The sequence below is a fragment of the Kogia breviceps genome, chromosome 2 (assembly GCF_026419965.1).
Source record: "Kogia breviceps isolate mKogBre1 chromosome 2, mKogBre1 haplotype 1, whole genome shotgun sequence".
Lineage (NCBI taxonomy): Eukaryota > Metazoa > Chordata > Mammalia > Artiodactyla > Physeteridae > Kogia > Kogia breviceps.
The window spans coordinates 6,492,968-6,508,458 of record NC_081311.1 but is presented as its reverse complement, the minus strand read 5'-3'; the positions used below and the strand labels follow the sequence as shown (position 1 = coordinate 6,508,458).

The 15,491-nt window shown below is 37.3% G+C and overlaps 1 protein-coding gene across 6 annotated transcripts in view; it reads left to right on the top strand.

The window, feature by feature from the left end:
* EDRF1 (erythroid differentiation regulatory factor 1) overlaps positions 1-15,491 on the top strand; it is a 42,032-nt gene that overhangs the window by 991 nt on the left and 25,550 nt on the right. For 3 of the 6 annotated variants that reach the window (XM_059053846.2, XM_067024330.1, XM_067024328.1), the window contains exons 2-14: positions 257-465; positions 2,700-2,766; positions 3,411-3,536; positions 4,633-4,757; positions 5,001-5,157; positions 8,247-8,348; positions 8,616-8,737; positions 9,672-9,783; positions 11,074-11,221; positions 11,306-11,414; positions 11,730-11,841; positions 13,353-13,613; positions 15,362-15,433. In XM_059053846.2, coding sequence (XP_058909829.1) covers positions 257-465; positions 2,700-2,766; positions 3,411-3,536; positions 4,633-4,757; positions 5,001-5,157; positions 8,247-8,348; positions 8,616-8,737; positions 9,672-9,783; positions 11,074-11,221; positions 11,306-11,414; positions 11,730-11,841; positions 13,353-13,613; positions 15,362-15,433 — 1,722 coding nt within the window. Of the gene's footprint in view, positions 1-256; positions 466-1,656; positions 1,723-2,699; positions 2,767-3,410; positions 3,537-4,632; positions 4,758-5,000; positions 5,158-8,246; positions 8,349-8,615; positions 8,738-9,671; positions 9,784-11,073; positions 11,222-11,305; positions 11,415-11,729; positions 11,842-13,352; positions 13,614-15,361; positions 15,434-15,491 lie in introns of those variants that run through there. The other 3 variants (XM_067024329.1, XM_059053848.2, XM_059053850.2) reach the window with 2 other exon arrangements.

The window sequence follows — 15,491 nt, the reverse complement described above, 5'->3', positions numbered from 1 at the left end:
AAAGATAGTTCGGTTGGCCTGTTCCCTAACTCATAACCGTACCCATCACACTCCTTGACTCATCTTTTTTTCTTTGAAACTATGTGAAAAAGAGCTAAGTAAATGGTAAACGTTTACGCTCACATTTATTAACTTCTGTTAGTAACATGTAGTATATGTTATTGTAAGCCTGATGTGGTAGGGTTTTTATTATTAAGGTGGGGTTTTTTTTATTCCTAGTAGTGTACATTAAAATTTCATTTAATATTTTAATTAGGGATCAGCTTTATTTCTTGGAGGCAATGAAGTGAAGAGCCGAGCTGTGGTGAAATACTCTTCTGCCCCTCCTCGGACAGCATTTGCACGCCTCCAAGAGAAAACAGACTTGAAACTCCCACCTGCCAACTGGTTACGAGAGAGTGCCAAACTAGGACCAGCAGGAACTACCATTCTTGGCAACAGTAGGAAAAGCAAGCCATTTTCAAGGTAAATATCAACTGATGGCATTTTTACCTGTCCCTCAACCCTCCACCTTAAAACTGTTAATACTCGCTGTTCACTTTAATTTGTAATGCTCATCAATGTGCCAAGATTTCTCTTTGGTAAAAGATTATGTTTGACTTTCAATGTCCTTTTTCCCCTGATAAGAGGACTCTGTTAAAATATGGAGGTATCAATTGCATATGCTTCTTTCAAGTCTGCATCATGTTATTAACAAAGATGGGTTTTGACCACTAAAATTCCATCAGCTGTTTTAATTTTAGCCAACTTACATAGCTTTTGAATATGTGAATGCAGAGAATCAGGGTGGCACATGATGAGGAAAACCCTTAACACTGCCTAACCTGTCCTGTGGAATTTTTCATTAAATGGTGATGGATTGTCTGGGCTGAAAAAGCAGTGATGTAAAAACACAGCATGTCGAGTGATGTACACCCTTGACTTTGACACTTGCTGGTGGTATTTAAAGTTGAGAGAGTGGCCTGGGTCTTACAGAGAGAAATGTATTGATGTCCATATTCTTTTTTTTTTCTTTCTTTTTTCTTTTTGGTACGCGGGCCTCTCACTGTTGTGGCCTCTCCCATTGCGGGGCACAGGCTCCGGACGCGCAGGCTCAGCGGCCATGGCTCAAGGGCCCAGCTGCTCTGCAGCATGTGGGATCTTCCCAGACCGGGGCACAAATCTGTGTCCCCTGCATTGGCAGGCGGACTCTCAACCACTGCACCACCAGGGAAGCCCATGATGTCCATATTCTTGTAGACCGTTTAATGTATGGGGTTCTCTTTTTTCCTCTCAGCTATTGAACCTAAAATATTTCTGCATAATATATAGCAAGAGCCATAAATACATTAGTACCTTATGTGCCTGTAGTTTGGAAATTATCCTAATGACTCAGAAGGTAAAAATTATAAATGTAAAATGTTGCTTGTTTGTAGCATTATTTATACTAGCAAAAAAAAATTGGAAATAGTCTGCATATCTTCTTTTAGAAGAATGGCTTAATAAATTATAGGTCAGCAGAATTAAATGTTATAAAGTGATTTAAATGAAAATTATATTGACTGTGTACAGACACTGTGCTGAGTACTTTATATGTTTATCTCATTTCATTCTCACAACAACCCTTTGAGTTTGGTACTATTAACTAACTTTCCTGCAGAAAACTGAAGCTTGGAAAGGTTAAGTAACTTGCCTAGACCACATGGTAAATCATCAGCATGCTTTGAAGTGAGGCAGTCCTAAGTAAGTATCTTGACTCTCTGCCACCTACTAACTGAAAAATGGTGACATCAGCTGCCTTTCAGGCTTGCAGATTATAGATGTGCCTCATGTGGTACCTGGCACAAGTTGGGTGCTCACTTAGCTGTTTTTTCTCTTTCTGGTTGAATTGGTTTCATGTGCATTTTTTTCTCATGTATTTTTTAAAAGGGTAGTAGTGTATATCACTGGGAACATAATCCCAGAGGCTAAAATTCTGATAAATGTTTCTGTTGCTATTTTTCTCATCTCCCCACCTAAAAAGAATGATAACTCTAACTGACTGTTTTCTATTGGATATTTTTAGACTTCATGACTACAAAAATAATTGTTATTTTTTTTCTAAATATTTACTATTAATTGCTTCTATTACTATTCTGTTATTACTATCTTTTATCAAATCCAAGATGCCATTGATTTTTAAGTCACCCCATTTTAATTTTTTTAAATTTATTTTTTCTTGAACTATAGTTGATTTACAATGTTGTGTTAGTTTCTGGTGTACAGCAGAGTAATTTAGTTTTATATATATATATATATATATATATATATATATATATACACACACACACATACACATATGTACATATTCTTTTTCATTGTGGTTTATCACAGGATATTGAATATAGTTCCTGTGTTCTACAGTAGGACCTTGTTGTTTATCCATTCTATATGTAATAGGTTGGATCTGCTAATCCCAAACTCCCAATCTGTTCCTCCCCCACCCCCCTCCCCCATGGGAACCATAAGTCTGTTTTCTATGTCTGTTAAGTGACCCATTATTTTATGTACCATTAAGAAGGAAAAACTAGCCAACTGTAATGGTGATAGGCATACTGATTTCGGAGGTGTTAGAATGTGAAAAATGTGTATCCACGAAGCGATGAAATATAGTATTCTATTATAAACAATACCTGCACCACCATGAACGTGATTTTTGTGGCCTTTGTTTTCTCCTTCAGCTTTGGGATGGCATACGACTTTATTGATTCAGTGGGAAACGATGTGGATGTTGTCTCTGACTCTGAAGTAAGTGTCCTTATTGCAAATGTAGTTGGGATGTTTGTGCTGGGGATTTATAGCCTGCTTTGTCTGCAGTCTTGAAAAATTAGTGATGAAATAAGCTACAACTATCTGATTATTGAATACCTTTTTTTATTAAAGTAACACTGTTCACCGCATCTTTCCTCAAGGAGGAGGGAGCAACCCCCCAAATAGTGGCATTGGTAATTAATATTAGTATTGATGGTTGTGTTTTGATGATAGCAGTTATAATGTTGGGTTATGTATGTTACTAGTTGAGAATTAGATGTGATACTTCTGGTAAAATCTGTTGATCGTTAGTTGGCTAATTTTATCTGAGATGCTAAAAGCCTGGGTCAGTGCAACAGTGTGACTGTTTCATACTTTATGAAATTCCATCGTGTACAAATAAATCTTTGACTGTCATTTACATTAACACAGGGTGACTGGTAAAGTGTAGGTGATTCTGGTTCTAAAGCTCTGTCTTCTGTGTGTTTATAGGTAGCTCTTTGTGTAAAATACAGTTTGTATGACCTTAAGGAAATAAGGTTTATTGTGCTTTAAAGTTGAGTGAAATTAAAATTTGAAAGATTCCAGATCACACTACAAAGGTCTTTCTAAATTGTTTTTTCCTCTTGATTTTTTTCAAGAACATAAAAAAGCTCCTGAAGATTCCCTACAGCAAATCGCACGTGAGCATGGCAGTGCACCGCATAGGAAGGACTCTCTTATTAGATGAGTTAGATATTCAGGAACTCTTTATGAGATCATCTCAGGTAATACTTGAAAAATAACAAGAAAAGCACTATTTTAACAACTTAAGGGAACTAGAAATGTGATTTTGTTTCAAAGAAAGGCCAAAGTGGAAACGTGGTTGAGTATTTCACCCAAGAAGTGAAAAGTTTCACTGAAGATAAAAAAGCTTTAATAAAGAAAAAATAGAAAAGAGTGGTGAAAACTTACTTCATTGAAACCAACAGCCAGGATTCTTGCAAGGAAAAGGGTGAAGTGAATGAAGAAAGTTGTGAAAAATCTGAAATTTAAGGGACTGGTTAAATTTTTGAAAAATCCTTTGATGTCTCCATTAAAGACATTTTCATGAAACATGGCTGCCAGGAAATGTGAAAAATGTTTAAAAAATTATTCCTATGAATATATACTTATATTAGAATTAATTGGTTCTCAAAGTAGAGCTTCTCAAACTGTATGTGGTAAATGACTATTCCGCCCATTATTTTGTAAAGTATAATAATATAATAATATTGCAGTTTCTGAAAGCTTACTCTGTACTTCTGTATTTACCTTGTCATTACAAATAGTTCATGGTTGCAAATAGTTCATGGTCTTGCCACTCCCATAGTCTACTCTTTAAAGAGTATTCCTTCAGTGCTTTGATATAGGAAAATAAGTTACAGTGATTTAAATTGACATTTAAAATAAATGTTTTTCCATTTGAAAAGATCACAGTTCATTTCAGTCTGTATATGTCAGCCACTGGGCAGGATCTTGAGAATCACAGTCCTTGCTTCCTAACAGCTTATAATTTGGGGGTTATAAACACATAGATAATTTTAATGCAGTGTGCACAGTGGGACTGATTCCAGGCACTGAAGAACATGTTATAGAGAAGAGTCACCTCTCCTTGTTTGGCTTATGGAGAGGAGGAAGACAGGGAGATTTCCTAAAAGAGGTGATAGGGACTGAGTCTAGAAAGGTAAATGTTTTACGAGTGTAGGTTTATGAAGCGGTATTTAAAAAATAATAGTATTTCCTATAAGAGGGCAATAGGTAACGGATTGTTTTGACTGCAAGCTTGGTTAATGTATCAATTTCTTATGTTTGTTCTATTTATCAATTTCTTACGTTATTCAGACTGGTGATTGGACGTGGTTAAAAGAGTTTTATCAAAGACTTATTGATCAGAAGTGGCAGAGGAAGAAAAAAAGCAAAGAACACTGGTATCAGAAGGCTATTCTTTCAAAGTTTTTATATTACAGGTACTTGGCTACTTGTTTATTTTTATCTTAAGAGGAAAAATGAAATTCTGATCTAAAAAGCGTAATTTGAAGCCAGCAAAAGTAATTTAAGTTTTGCTGCTGCTATTGTTGACATTTGCCCTATATTGCTTTTTTAATGAGATTTGTGCTTGATTATAGAATCTGGTTTTTAAAAACCAGTGGCCTGTTACATAAAGTTAACTTCAGTAACAGTGTGGTATTTTTTCTTTCTGATTTGGCCAGTATCAATGGTGATGGAGCTGCTCAGCCTGTCCCATCTGCCGCAGAACAGCAGGAATCATCCAGCGCAGATCAGACAAATGATTCGGATGGGGCTTCTTGGCCCGCCCCCTTTGAAATGCCTTCTTCAGTCTCTGAAGACCCCAGTGCTTCCAGTCAGGTTAGTTAGTACTTGATGCCAATTCAGCAAATTCATTTAAGGAGACAAAATCAATTATTCTGTTAATAAAAATAGATGAACCGGAGTGAAAAATATTCCATCAATTTATGTCTTCACAGTTACAAAAAGTACTTTTTTTAGTTTTTCAATATGGAATTTACAAGGGATATCGTGAATGGCTAGATCTGATGTTTTTTAAGAAATAATCGAAAAGCATTTAAAAGTTTTTACCACATTTAAGATAGCTTATCAGTGTGTTTATCGATACTATCTCCTTAAAGTCATAAGGAGATACGGTATATTTAAACTGTAGACATATTAAATGTCTATCAGCTATTGAGACGCACAGGCCTGTTTGTAATTTAAATACTGATCTTCTACCTTAACTTTTAGTCAGATTGTTAGGCCTGAAATAGCCCTGCAGATTTTCTAGATGAAGTTGCTAAGACTTAACCTACATTAATGTTATAAAGCTTTTAGAAAGGAAGAGAGAGTAGACTGTTACCTTTTTTGTCTCTTATATTCCTGGTTCTTATGTTCATTTGTTTTTGTCTTTATTGTGTCTATCAAAGAATAAAGTAACTCCATAGATGTAAATTGTGCATGTTTATTTTTAGGAAAATATATTGACAAGCTTGAGGAAGGTAAAAATAAGATCTTCAGCTTGGTAAATTGTGTTTTTCCTCTTGCTGTGTATTCTCACACGTTGAACATTCAGCATTTGTCCAGATACTGTCTATCCTCACAACTTATAAGGTTATAGGGGACAAATAGCTTTAACTTGATTTTAGTTTTAGTAGGTTTTCAGACAGAGATGCCTCATTAAACTATGTAGTGACCTTAAATTTTTTCCAAAGTTGGGAAAACTGTAAGGAAAAGGAAGGGAGTACTTACCATGTAAGTCCATATAGTGATAACTGTAGGAGGTGGGTATGTTACATAAATGAGAAGAGACATGGGTGCTGGGTGCTAGGAGGGTCCCATGTCATGACTTGGGTAGTGGTTACATAGGTAAATTGCTTTCTAATTAGTCATTATACTGTATTCTTTGTTTTATGTACTTTCCTATATGTGATTATACTTCACTAAAGGAGTTTCTAAAAAATTACTTAGTATTCCTTGACTTCAAAACACAACCATTATAAAAAGACCACATAATAGAAATACTAGTCTTCTACCACCCATTTTCTCCTTTGTGAGCGTTATCATCTGTCCTTTAAGGGTTACTATGAAAAACCTTGGAGGCTTTTGACAATCTGCAGGCCTGCATGTGGAGGAAGTGAACTGGAATCTACTTAATGCCTCTTAGGCCATTTACTTTACTCCATGTGTGGGGCTTCCCTGGTGGCGCAGCGGTTGAGAATCCGCCTGCCGATGCAGGAGACACGGGTTCGTGCCCTGGTCCGGGAAGATCCCACATGCCGCGGAGCAACTAAGCCCGTGAGCCATGGCCACTAGGCCTGCGCGTCCGGAGCCTGTGCTCCGCAATGGGAGAGGCCACAACAGTGAGAGGCCCGCGTACCACAAAAAAAAAAAAAAAAAAAAACTCCATGTGTGGCATATAAATTTGTTTCATCCTTGGAGCTGCATATGTATTGTGTTGACGGTATCATTTTACAAATAAGTAAATAAAGCTCATAAAAAGTAGATGTTTGTCTGTGGCCACAGAGCTGATGAAGTTCCAGCTAGGGTTTAAACCCTGCTATTTCTGACTTCAGAGGCCTGTTCCCACAGCATTACTCCAGCGTGCCCGTGTAGTCCACACATTTAGAAGGGCTCTGTAAGCAGTCAGGCTGTCTTAGCAATGGCATATTCCTTCGTAGAGCTACCCTGCCTAAAAATAATCTATTACAGAATACTTTTTATAACATCCATAAATCTTTAAATTTCAACATTTAGAGATTTATTTTTGTTTGTAAGCTATCACCTCACGAATTCTTGCTCCCAACACTAAAATGGCTAGTTTGAGGCCTGTGTTAAGCAGTAATAGAGTTTAAGTAGGTCTCTGTGGTATGGCCGTGGAGCCAAACCTTTATTGAGGACATTATGACCTAGAGCCCAAATTCCCACTAAAGCAGCTACCTGGCAAATACAGTTTTGGGGGTTGATAACTTGTCTGTGTAAATAAACAATATGATAAATGTTTGAAATCCTTTAAGTACCCTTTGAGAAGAAGACAAGACATAGCAGAAGCACTGGAGATTTGCCCCCCATGCTTGCAGTTATACACACTTTGCAGGCGGGTGCTAGGCCTGTTAGCACACACATAGGAATAAGCAACACACACACGTGCTCACATGTGCGTGCACATATGCATGCTCATCTTGGTTTAAAGTAATGTTTCTTAAAGGTTTAAAGTAATGTGTTTTTAATGGCAACTGCCCTTATGGTTGGAAAGTTGAGTGGTGGACTGCGTTTACCCATGTCAAAGATTCCTCTTCCTATATGTTTTCAAAATATATTCCACAGAATCTAATAAGAATAAGAAAGTGTTATGAGATCAAATAAATGTGAGAACATTAGATTATACAGAGGCGAAGTAGGTTTTTCCAGTGCAGGACCTCTTAGGGGCTTTTTAATGGTAACAAGAATTGTTACTCTCCAAAAGCAAATCCTTGGTAAGCAGTGTTTTTCAAACCTGACTCCAGAAATTTTTCACCCAGGGACTAGACTTCTGTGAAACACACACTAGGAAATGTGAAACTGGAGGCTGTTCTGATGACCAGTGTCTCAAAAATATGGCTGAGGTTTCTTAGGAATTTTTTAATCCAGTAGGGATGGGGTATGCTGAAAGAGCAGTGCTATTCTGATTCACCCAAAAAAAGAGGAAAAAAAGCTTGGAAAGCTTAAAATAATCTTTCATTGTTATTTGAATAAGATCTAAATGTGATTAGCTTATTACAGTAAGTGATAATTAGGAGCTGAAGTATGTCACCCAGTGATGAGAGTTAATGACTTGTATTCGCTGTGATTTACAAGAGTAGATTTGAGGTGTATGCTTTGAATGTTTAGGTGATACTCTTTAACAGTAGGCCATTTTAAAGTAATTACAGCAGCAGAATCACTCCTTATCCTTGCACTTTTCACAGGGAGGTGAGCCTCTTGAACCCTCATACATAGTGGGGCATGTGGCCTCAGCACCTAAAGAACAAAACCTGACTACTTTATTCAATGACGGGGAGAACAGTCAGGTATGCTTTTCGTGGTGTCCAAGGTGAGACACCTAATCCCCAGTCTACTTCGTCATTTAAAAGCTAGTCTAAATTGGATTCATAGGGGAAGAAATGCACTTGATCCTGAGTCTCTTTATAAGCATCTCTGTGATCTTATAGCTCTGTGGCTTTAATTTACCTTGTCTCCCTTGTCTTTTCCTTTTTCTAGTCTTTCTGTGGATCATGGGGGGAGATTACTGATCTCCTGTTTATTATATCATCTTTCTATTTGATTTTAAATCACAGGGTCTTAAAAATGATTTTGCTCGGAATATTTTATGGACGTTTGAAGACATACATATGCTAGTTGGCTCTAACATGCCTATATTTGGAGGAGGCAGATATCCAGCAGTCAGCCTACGCCTCAGGTAACCAGGCTTGTGGCCCTTTACAATGAGCCTTCCATCTGCTTTCACCTCTCCATTCCAGAATCATTTCCTTTTCTAGTTTTTTTTTTTTTTTTTTTTTTTTTTTGCGGTACGCAGGCCTCTCACTGTTGTGGCCTCTCCCGTTGCGGAGCACAGGCTCCGGACGCGCAGGCGCAGCGGCCATGGCTCACAGGCCCAGCCGCTCCGCGGCATGTGGCATCTTCCCGGACCGGGGCACGAACCCGTGTCTCCTGCATCCGCAGGCGGACTCTCAACCACTGCGCCACCAGGGAAGCCTGCTTTTCTAGTTTTTTTTTTCACTTCCCTCCTTGCCCCACCAGTTGAAATGGCTGCAGTAAGGAAGGAGTGTTTCAGCAAATGCTGAAAGCCCTCTGGCTGGCTTTTCATTCTCGTCCTCAGTGAGTGGAGTCAGAGATCTCCTGTGCTGACCTAGTCTTAATCTACAACTTGTGAGAATATAATGTAGTTTACTTAACTAGTCAAGGAGATGGTCTACCAGCTTTCTGCCAACTAATTGTGAGCAGTTATTTAATGTTCCAGGTGTCTGTGTTCACACTAGTCCGTGTGAATTCTGACTTGGGCACTAAGATGCATGCTGGTCAGTCTTTCACTTCAAGGTGTGTGAAGAGCACGCAGTAGGCTCCTGGTCACCCGCTGTCATATTCCTCCCATTCTTACTGAAAACTCTTACGGACACACCCATTGGAAGTCCAAGAAAAGCTTGTGGAAGGATGTTAAGTACAACACACCACATAAGCTACATGTGCCTGTCTCATCAGAAGAGAAGGCATAAATGGCATTCTCCAACTAGGGAGAATAGATTAAAATATTTTAATGGGGGAGGTAAGTCTCAGATTATTGATTATGGAACAGCTTAATTAAATGAAATAACACTAGAAATGTGTATTTTTAGGGATAACAACAAACCAATTAATGTGCTAACTGGAATCGACTATTGGTTGGACAACTTGATATGCAATGTGCCAGAGCTTGTCATGTGCTTTCATGTGAATGGAATTGTACAGGTAAGATAGACGCAGTGCGACTTTTAAAATAATCTCTCAAATACAGATTGGAGCAGAAAGTACCTCACTAAAGTTTTTAAGACTCTTAAATACTAAGGTGTATTTTGGCAAGGAAGATAGCTATGGATGATCTCAAACTTGAGTGTTTCCACGTTTGAGTTGGTGATATCAGAATTCTAGATGTTATAGGAGTCTAATTTACAGGTAATTTGTGGGCAGGTCATAATACAGTACTAAAATCTATATTTGTAGCCAGAGAACTGTAATTTTAATGCCGTGTACCCATAGTAATTACCTGAAAGTGTCTAAACAGTGGAGGTGTTTATTCATTATACAAATACCTACCCAGTTTATGCAAAGTTTTAAGGAAAGGCCCCAGCATTGCATAAAAGTAAATAGTTTATATAGCAAATTGTTATTGAGCATATTCTATTTATGAGGGACTTTGTCCCCATCAGAAATATTGGAGGAAAAACACTAAGGTTTGGTCACTACTCAGAACGGTTTAACCTAATGGGAAATAAGAATGCGCAAAGAGAAAAATTAGAGACAGTGGGTAAAGGATTCAAAGTGTAGCGCACACAGGAGTCTGGATGATCAGAGAAGGGTGAGATCACTTCTGTTTTGATCTGGTCTATTTTCCAACTGATTTGTAGTTTCTAGTCTTAGAGTACTTCAGAAAATACGGTAAGAGGCCTTTAGGGAAGTGTAAGCAGAAGACAAGCTAAAGCTTGCGGAGGTGCTTTAAAAATCGTGATAGTAATAGCCTTGCAGCCTTTACTCTTACTGTTGCCTCCATGCACCATGCTCCTTGTTTGTTTCTGTAAAGGAATAGAGTCCATAGCTCAAGGGGAAAAGAGGATATACTGGAGACACTGCCCAGATGACTATAGTGTCAGGGGAAATTAAAAGCCAGAAATACATAATTTAAGTCTGCCTTCATTTACCCACCTTTCCAGTTGAAAACCATTAGGGTAGAACAGAAAAAAGTGTACAGTGTGACTTGTTCTGTGGTTAGGACAGAAATGAGATCCTGCCTAAGTGTGTGGTTCAAAATCTGGTGATGACTTCCCCTTGAGAATTATTCCTGTGGTAAACCACCACATTGCTGGCAGGGATGGGTCAGATTTCTTTGGAGTATCAGGGCAGAAAAAAGACCAAAAACCAGTGCCTTAAGCTCTCATGCTGCGTAGGTCTCTAGTTGCGGGATTTGTATATTTGGTCGCTTTTTAATAAGAGAAGTGTTGCTGTGTAGGTTTTCTCTTAAACTATCTTCTATCTGTTTTACAGAAGTATGAAATGATAAAGACAGAAGAGATTCCCAATTTGGAAAACTCTAATTTTTCTACTAAAGTCATAAAAGATATTGCACAGAATATTTTATCATTTTTGAAATCTAATTGTACCAAAGAAGGACATACCTATTGGCTATTTAAAGGTAAGCTAATTCTTGAATGAATAGTAATTGATTTGAGTGGCAACTGTAAAGTGAGGTTTATTTGGTTTTTTTGTTTTTTCCCAGCAAGTGGCAGTGATATAGTGAAGCTCTATGATCTCACTACTCTTTGTGAAGAAACTGAAGACAAATACCAAAATCCGTTCACAATGCCAGTGGCTATTCTCTTATATAAGTGAGTGCTTTAAGAAATTAAGATGAAGAATTAGCCTTACTTACAATTTTTAAGTGTATAGCCACATTATCTACGCCAAGGCTTTAAATACTTTTTAGATTTTCATAGTTTAAAAAGTGTATATATGTATGTATATATACACCTATATACTGTTCCAAAATAAATGGGGAAGGGGGGGAGGGCAGGTGTATAGAACACAATATTTTGTTGTTTCTTATGGCCCTTATTCCACTGGAAGCAAAGAAGAGCGTGCCTAGACTTGAGTCTTGTAGAGAATGATGAATGGGGAGTAAAGTTGATATGAACTTCTTTTAGGGTTGCTTGCAACATGATGATGAAGAAGAATCAAAATAAGAAACACTATGGGACTGTTAGAACCCTGCTTCTGAATTGTGTTAAACTGCTGGACAAAAGCAGGCATCCTCAAGTAAGATTAACATATGCTCTCTAAAAGGATTCTGGCACTCCAATAGCGAATTGTTGCCTAGACGTTAAAGCCGCCTAATTCATAGTCTGTAACTGCCCAGTGGATCCAGTGTGGTAGCCAGGTACCACGTGTGGCTCTTGAGCACTTACAATGTGCTTCATCTGAATCGAGATGCGCTTTCAATGTAAAATACACACTGAATCTTGAAGAGTGTGTGTGCGCGTATGTGTACACATTACATGATGAAATATTTTGTTTATTGAATCATGTAATATTAAAAATTGATTTCACCAGATTTTACTTTTTTTTAATGTAGCCACTAGAAAATTTTAAATTTTGCGTCTGGCTCACATTTCTCTTGGATAGCACTGTTCTATAAATTTAGAATTCACATAATTTTAATAAAGTAGGGCTGTTTTTCCTTTGTATTATCACTGTTAGAAGGCGGAAAACTCTAGTCTCTTGAAAGATCCATTTACATGAAGGTCAGTATGAATAAGGTCCACATCCTCTACCTCAGTGTATAAAAGCATCTCTTCAAACAACCTCAGTTCTGTGCCCGTGGTTTTACACCACCCTTATTACCCTCAGGTGTCTGAGTTTGACAACTGTATGTTTCAGCGTAAGGATAGTTGTTGTGTCCTGTTTAAATCAGAAGAGATACGTAGTATCTGTGATTTTTTTTTTTTTTTTTTTTTTTTTTTAAGATCCAAGTTCATTTTAATTGTGGCCACATGCAGTTTGGAGATAAAGATTATCCTAGAGACCAAACCAAGATAAACTTTTTGAAGAAAAATGGCAAAGCAGTTTCTGGCTTAAATATCTAATTGCTGATTAAGGCGATGGTGGTTAATAAGTTAAAAATAGTGTTAAGACTATTGTAGTATTAAGTATTAATAGTATATAATAGTATATAATAGTATTATATATATATTATATATACATTATATATAATAGTATTAAGACTATTGCATGTCTGAGACTAAGATTTACTTAAACAGTAGAGTAGAATAAATGCTAATATATAAATGCTAATTTTAAGAGAAACCAGATTTTCTGGACTTTTCCCTCATTAAGCTAGTGGAGGTTTTCCCCCTGGAACCATAGGTCGTATAGTAAATACTAGTTGCCTATTAAAGATAAACTAATTAGTTCATAGCTTGTAAAGAGACATTCTGGTTTCTTGGTTGATACGGAGTGATGTGTTGCTAACATTTTAGTTATGACACTTTATACATGAAAACTTGTCTCCAGTGAAATACATTTGCCACTTTTTCTTAAGAGTGAGGGCTGGGAATGGAATAATTTTAGGAAATAAACATATCAACTCATGAGGATTTTACAGAGTACATTCAGAATATTGGTACTTTGAATCAGGAACATTTCAGTGTGTATTAACAGTCTGTGGTGGAAACAGCCTGTCTGCAGGTCTCCTAAAATTTGTTAGTACAGTAGTAAAATTCATTCCACTTTAGAATGCTCATTACTTATATTTTTTTTCTTTTTATAAGATTATTGCTTCAGCCAATTACATGCTTTCAGAACTCTTCCAATTGGATGAACCTAAAAAAGAAGAAAGTTCAGAATCTCCATTAAATGAGAATTCTGATGAAAGTTATAGTGAAGAGGAGGAGGAGATGCCAGACAGTGATGAAAACGGATCCTACAGCACCTGTTCTGATCCATCAGATGATAACAAAGCAGTAGCTATAATTAAGTCTGTTGGAGAATTGTCAGTTCCAGAAAAATACAAATCCATTCATCAAATCAGAGTAAGCACATTGAAATTTGTATTAAAATTTCATCAATGGAAAAACAAACACTTGTTAATTGACTACAGTTAGCATCTCAAAAGATGGCATTACTTCAGTAAACCTTTTACGGTCTAGGGTCTAATAATCATTAGCTCTGTGAATTCTGAAACTTGGTTTTATAATTGTCCCAGGGTAACTGATCCACATGCAGACCTATGGTGGGCTGATGTGTAAACCACGTCAATATGTTAATTTTTATGTGGGAGAAGTTCCTTTCCAGTGACCAGTGTGCAGCCCTGGCTGCTCACCATGGTACTTCTTCCCAGTTGCTGTGTTGCTGGGAGACTGAATGTATAGGCTGCTTGGTGAATGTAGAATTGGAGCCTACGGGTGGCTCAGTGATCCATATGTGGAGAGATCTGGCACATTGTCCCTGTGCTACAGGATGGTACTTTTCAGTGACTGTGGCCATGTCAGCTGGATTGGACATGTCTCTTCTCTGGTCACAGCCCGATAGACCCTAAGAGCTTCCTGCCCTTTTGGTTTCTGTTGGTGTCGATTGTGTTGACTGTCATACCATCCATCTTTTTCCAGTGTGATTATGTTTCATTTTTCTAAATTATAATTACTTTCCTGCCATATTTATAGATAATCTCTTAATTTAAGCTCTGAGTTTAACTTTCAGATGGAAATTTTATATCCAGATAAGTTTTTAGAGGACACCTCTGTGTCACCCCAAAACATTGCCTGTCCTTCTGACCTTCTCCTCCTTCATTTCTCCTCTCATTTACCTTAGCCCCACTGCCTTTTTTCCTGTCTCATAAACCGTCTTTCTGAATTTTAGTGCACTTGCAGCTTGAACCCTGCAGTACAGTAAAAAAAAATGTTTCTGATTATAAACAGAAACATTGATTGTGAAAGGTACCTGTATTTGGGAAACTGCATTGTAACAGAATGCGATTACATTTGGAGAATGGTATGCTTACAGATTTTTTTTTTTTTTTATACAGAGACAGCACTTTCTGTCATTATTGAAAGCACTCAGAAATACAGTCATAGTATTCATATAAACATGTCTTTTGTGGTAGCTTTGCCTTATCTCAGTACTTTCTGAAGTACAGACAGACAGCATGGCTCCAGAGCCCCGGCCTCAGCACTTGCTCACTGAGTGCTTGAACACATTACTTAACATCTGTGTTTACTTCTCTGCATAAGGAGAATGGTAATTCCAGCCTCATAAAATTCACCAAATGGAATGCCTTGCAGAAGCTCTTACATATGATATCACTTAGTAGATGGAGGCTATTAACTGGTTCTCCTCCTAATTAAGTATATAAATTATACATTGAGACCATTGGCAATACTTGTTAACTTATTGCTAAATTGATGATATTGTTAACTGTATGTTACCAAGAACTAGTGCTGATTAGGAGTCAGGCTCACCCATCGGGTTAGGTGTACATTTATTTAAAACATTACTACTCCCATTTTTGCTTCTTTTGTTGTAACAGAATTATTTTTTTGAATTTTAAGTACTTAAAGCAACATGTATGCTGGAAGTTCTTTTTAAGCAAGGTTTTTGTTGATGCTTATATCAGTTTACTCTGCAATTAAACAGTGCATTAGCCTTAAAATGTCAGATACCTCACTATGCTGAATATACAGAAAATTTCAAAATTATTGACTTGTAGAGTGTTAGTAATTCCCAGGAGATGGAATTTGTCATATCGGTGCATATTAATAATTTTAAATGTTTGTTTCTGAAGCCCAGTTGTGCATTTCCAGTTTGCCATGACACAGAAGAGCGCTGTAGACTTGTGCTTAGCTACGTTCTGGAGGTAAGTTTCAGTGTAGACTGCACCGTTTCAGTAAAACTTGTACTTGATATGCAAATAG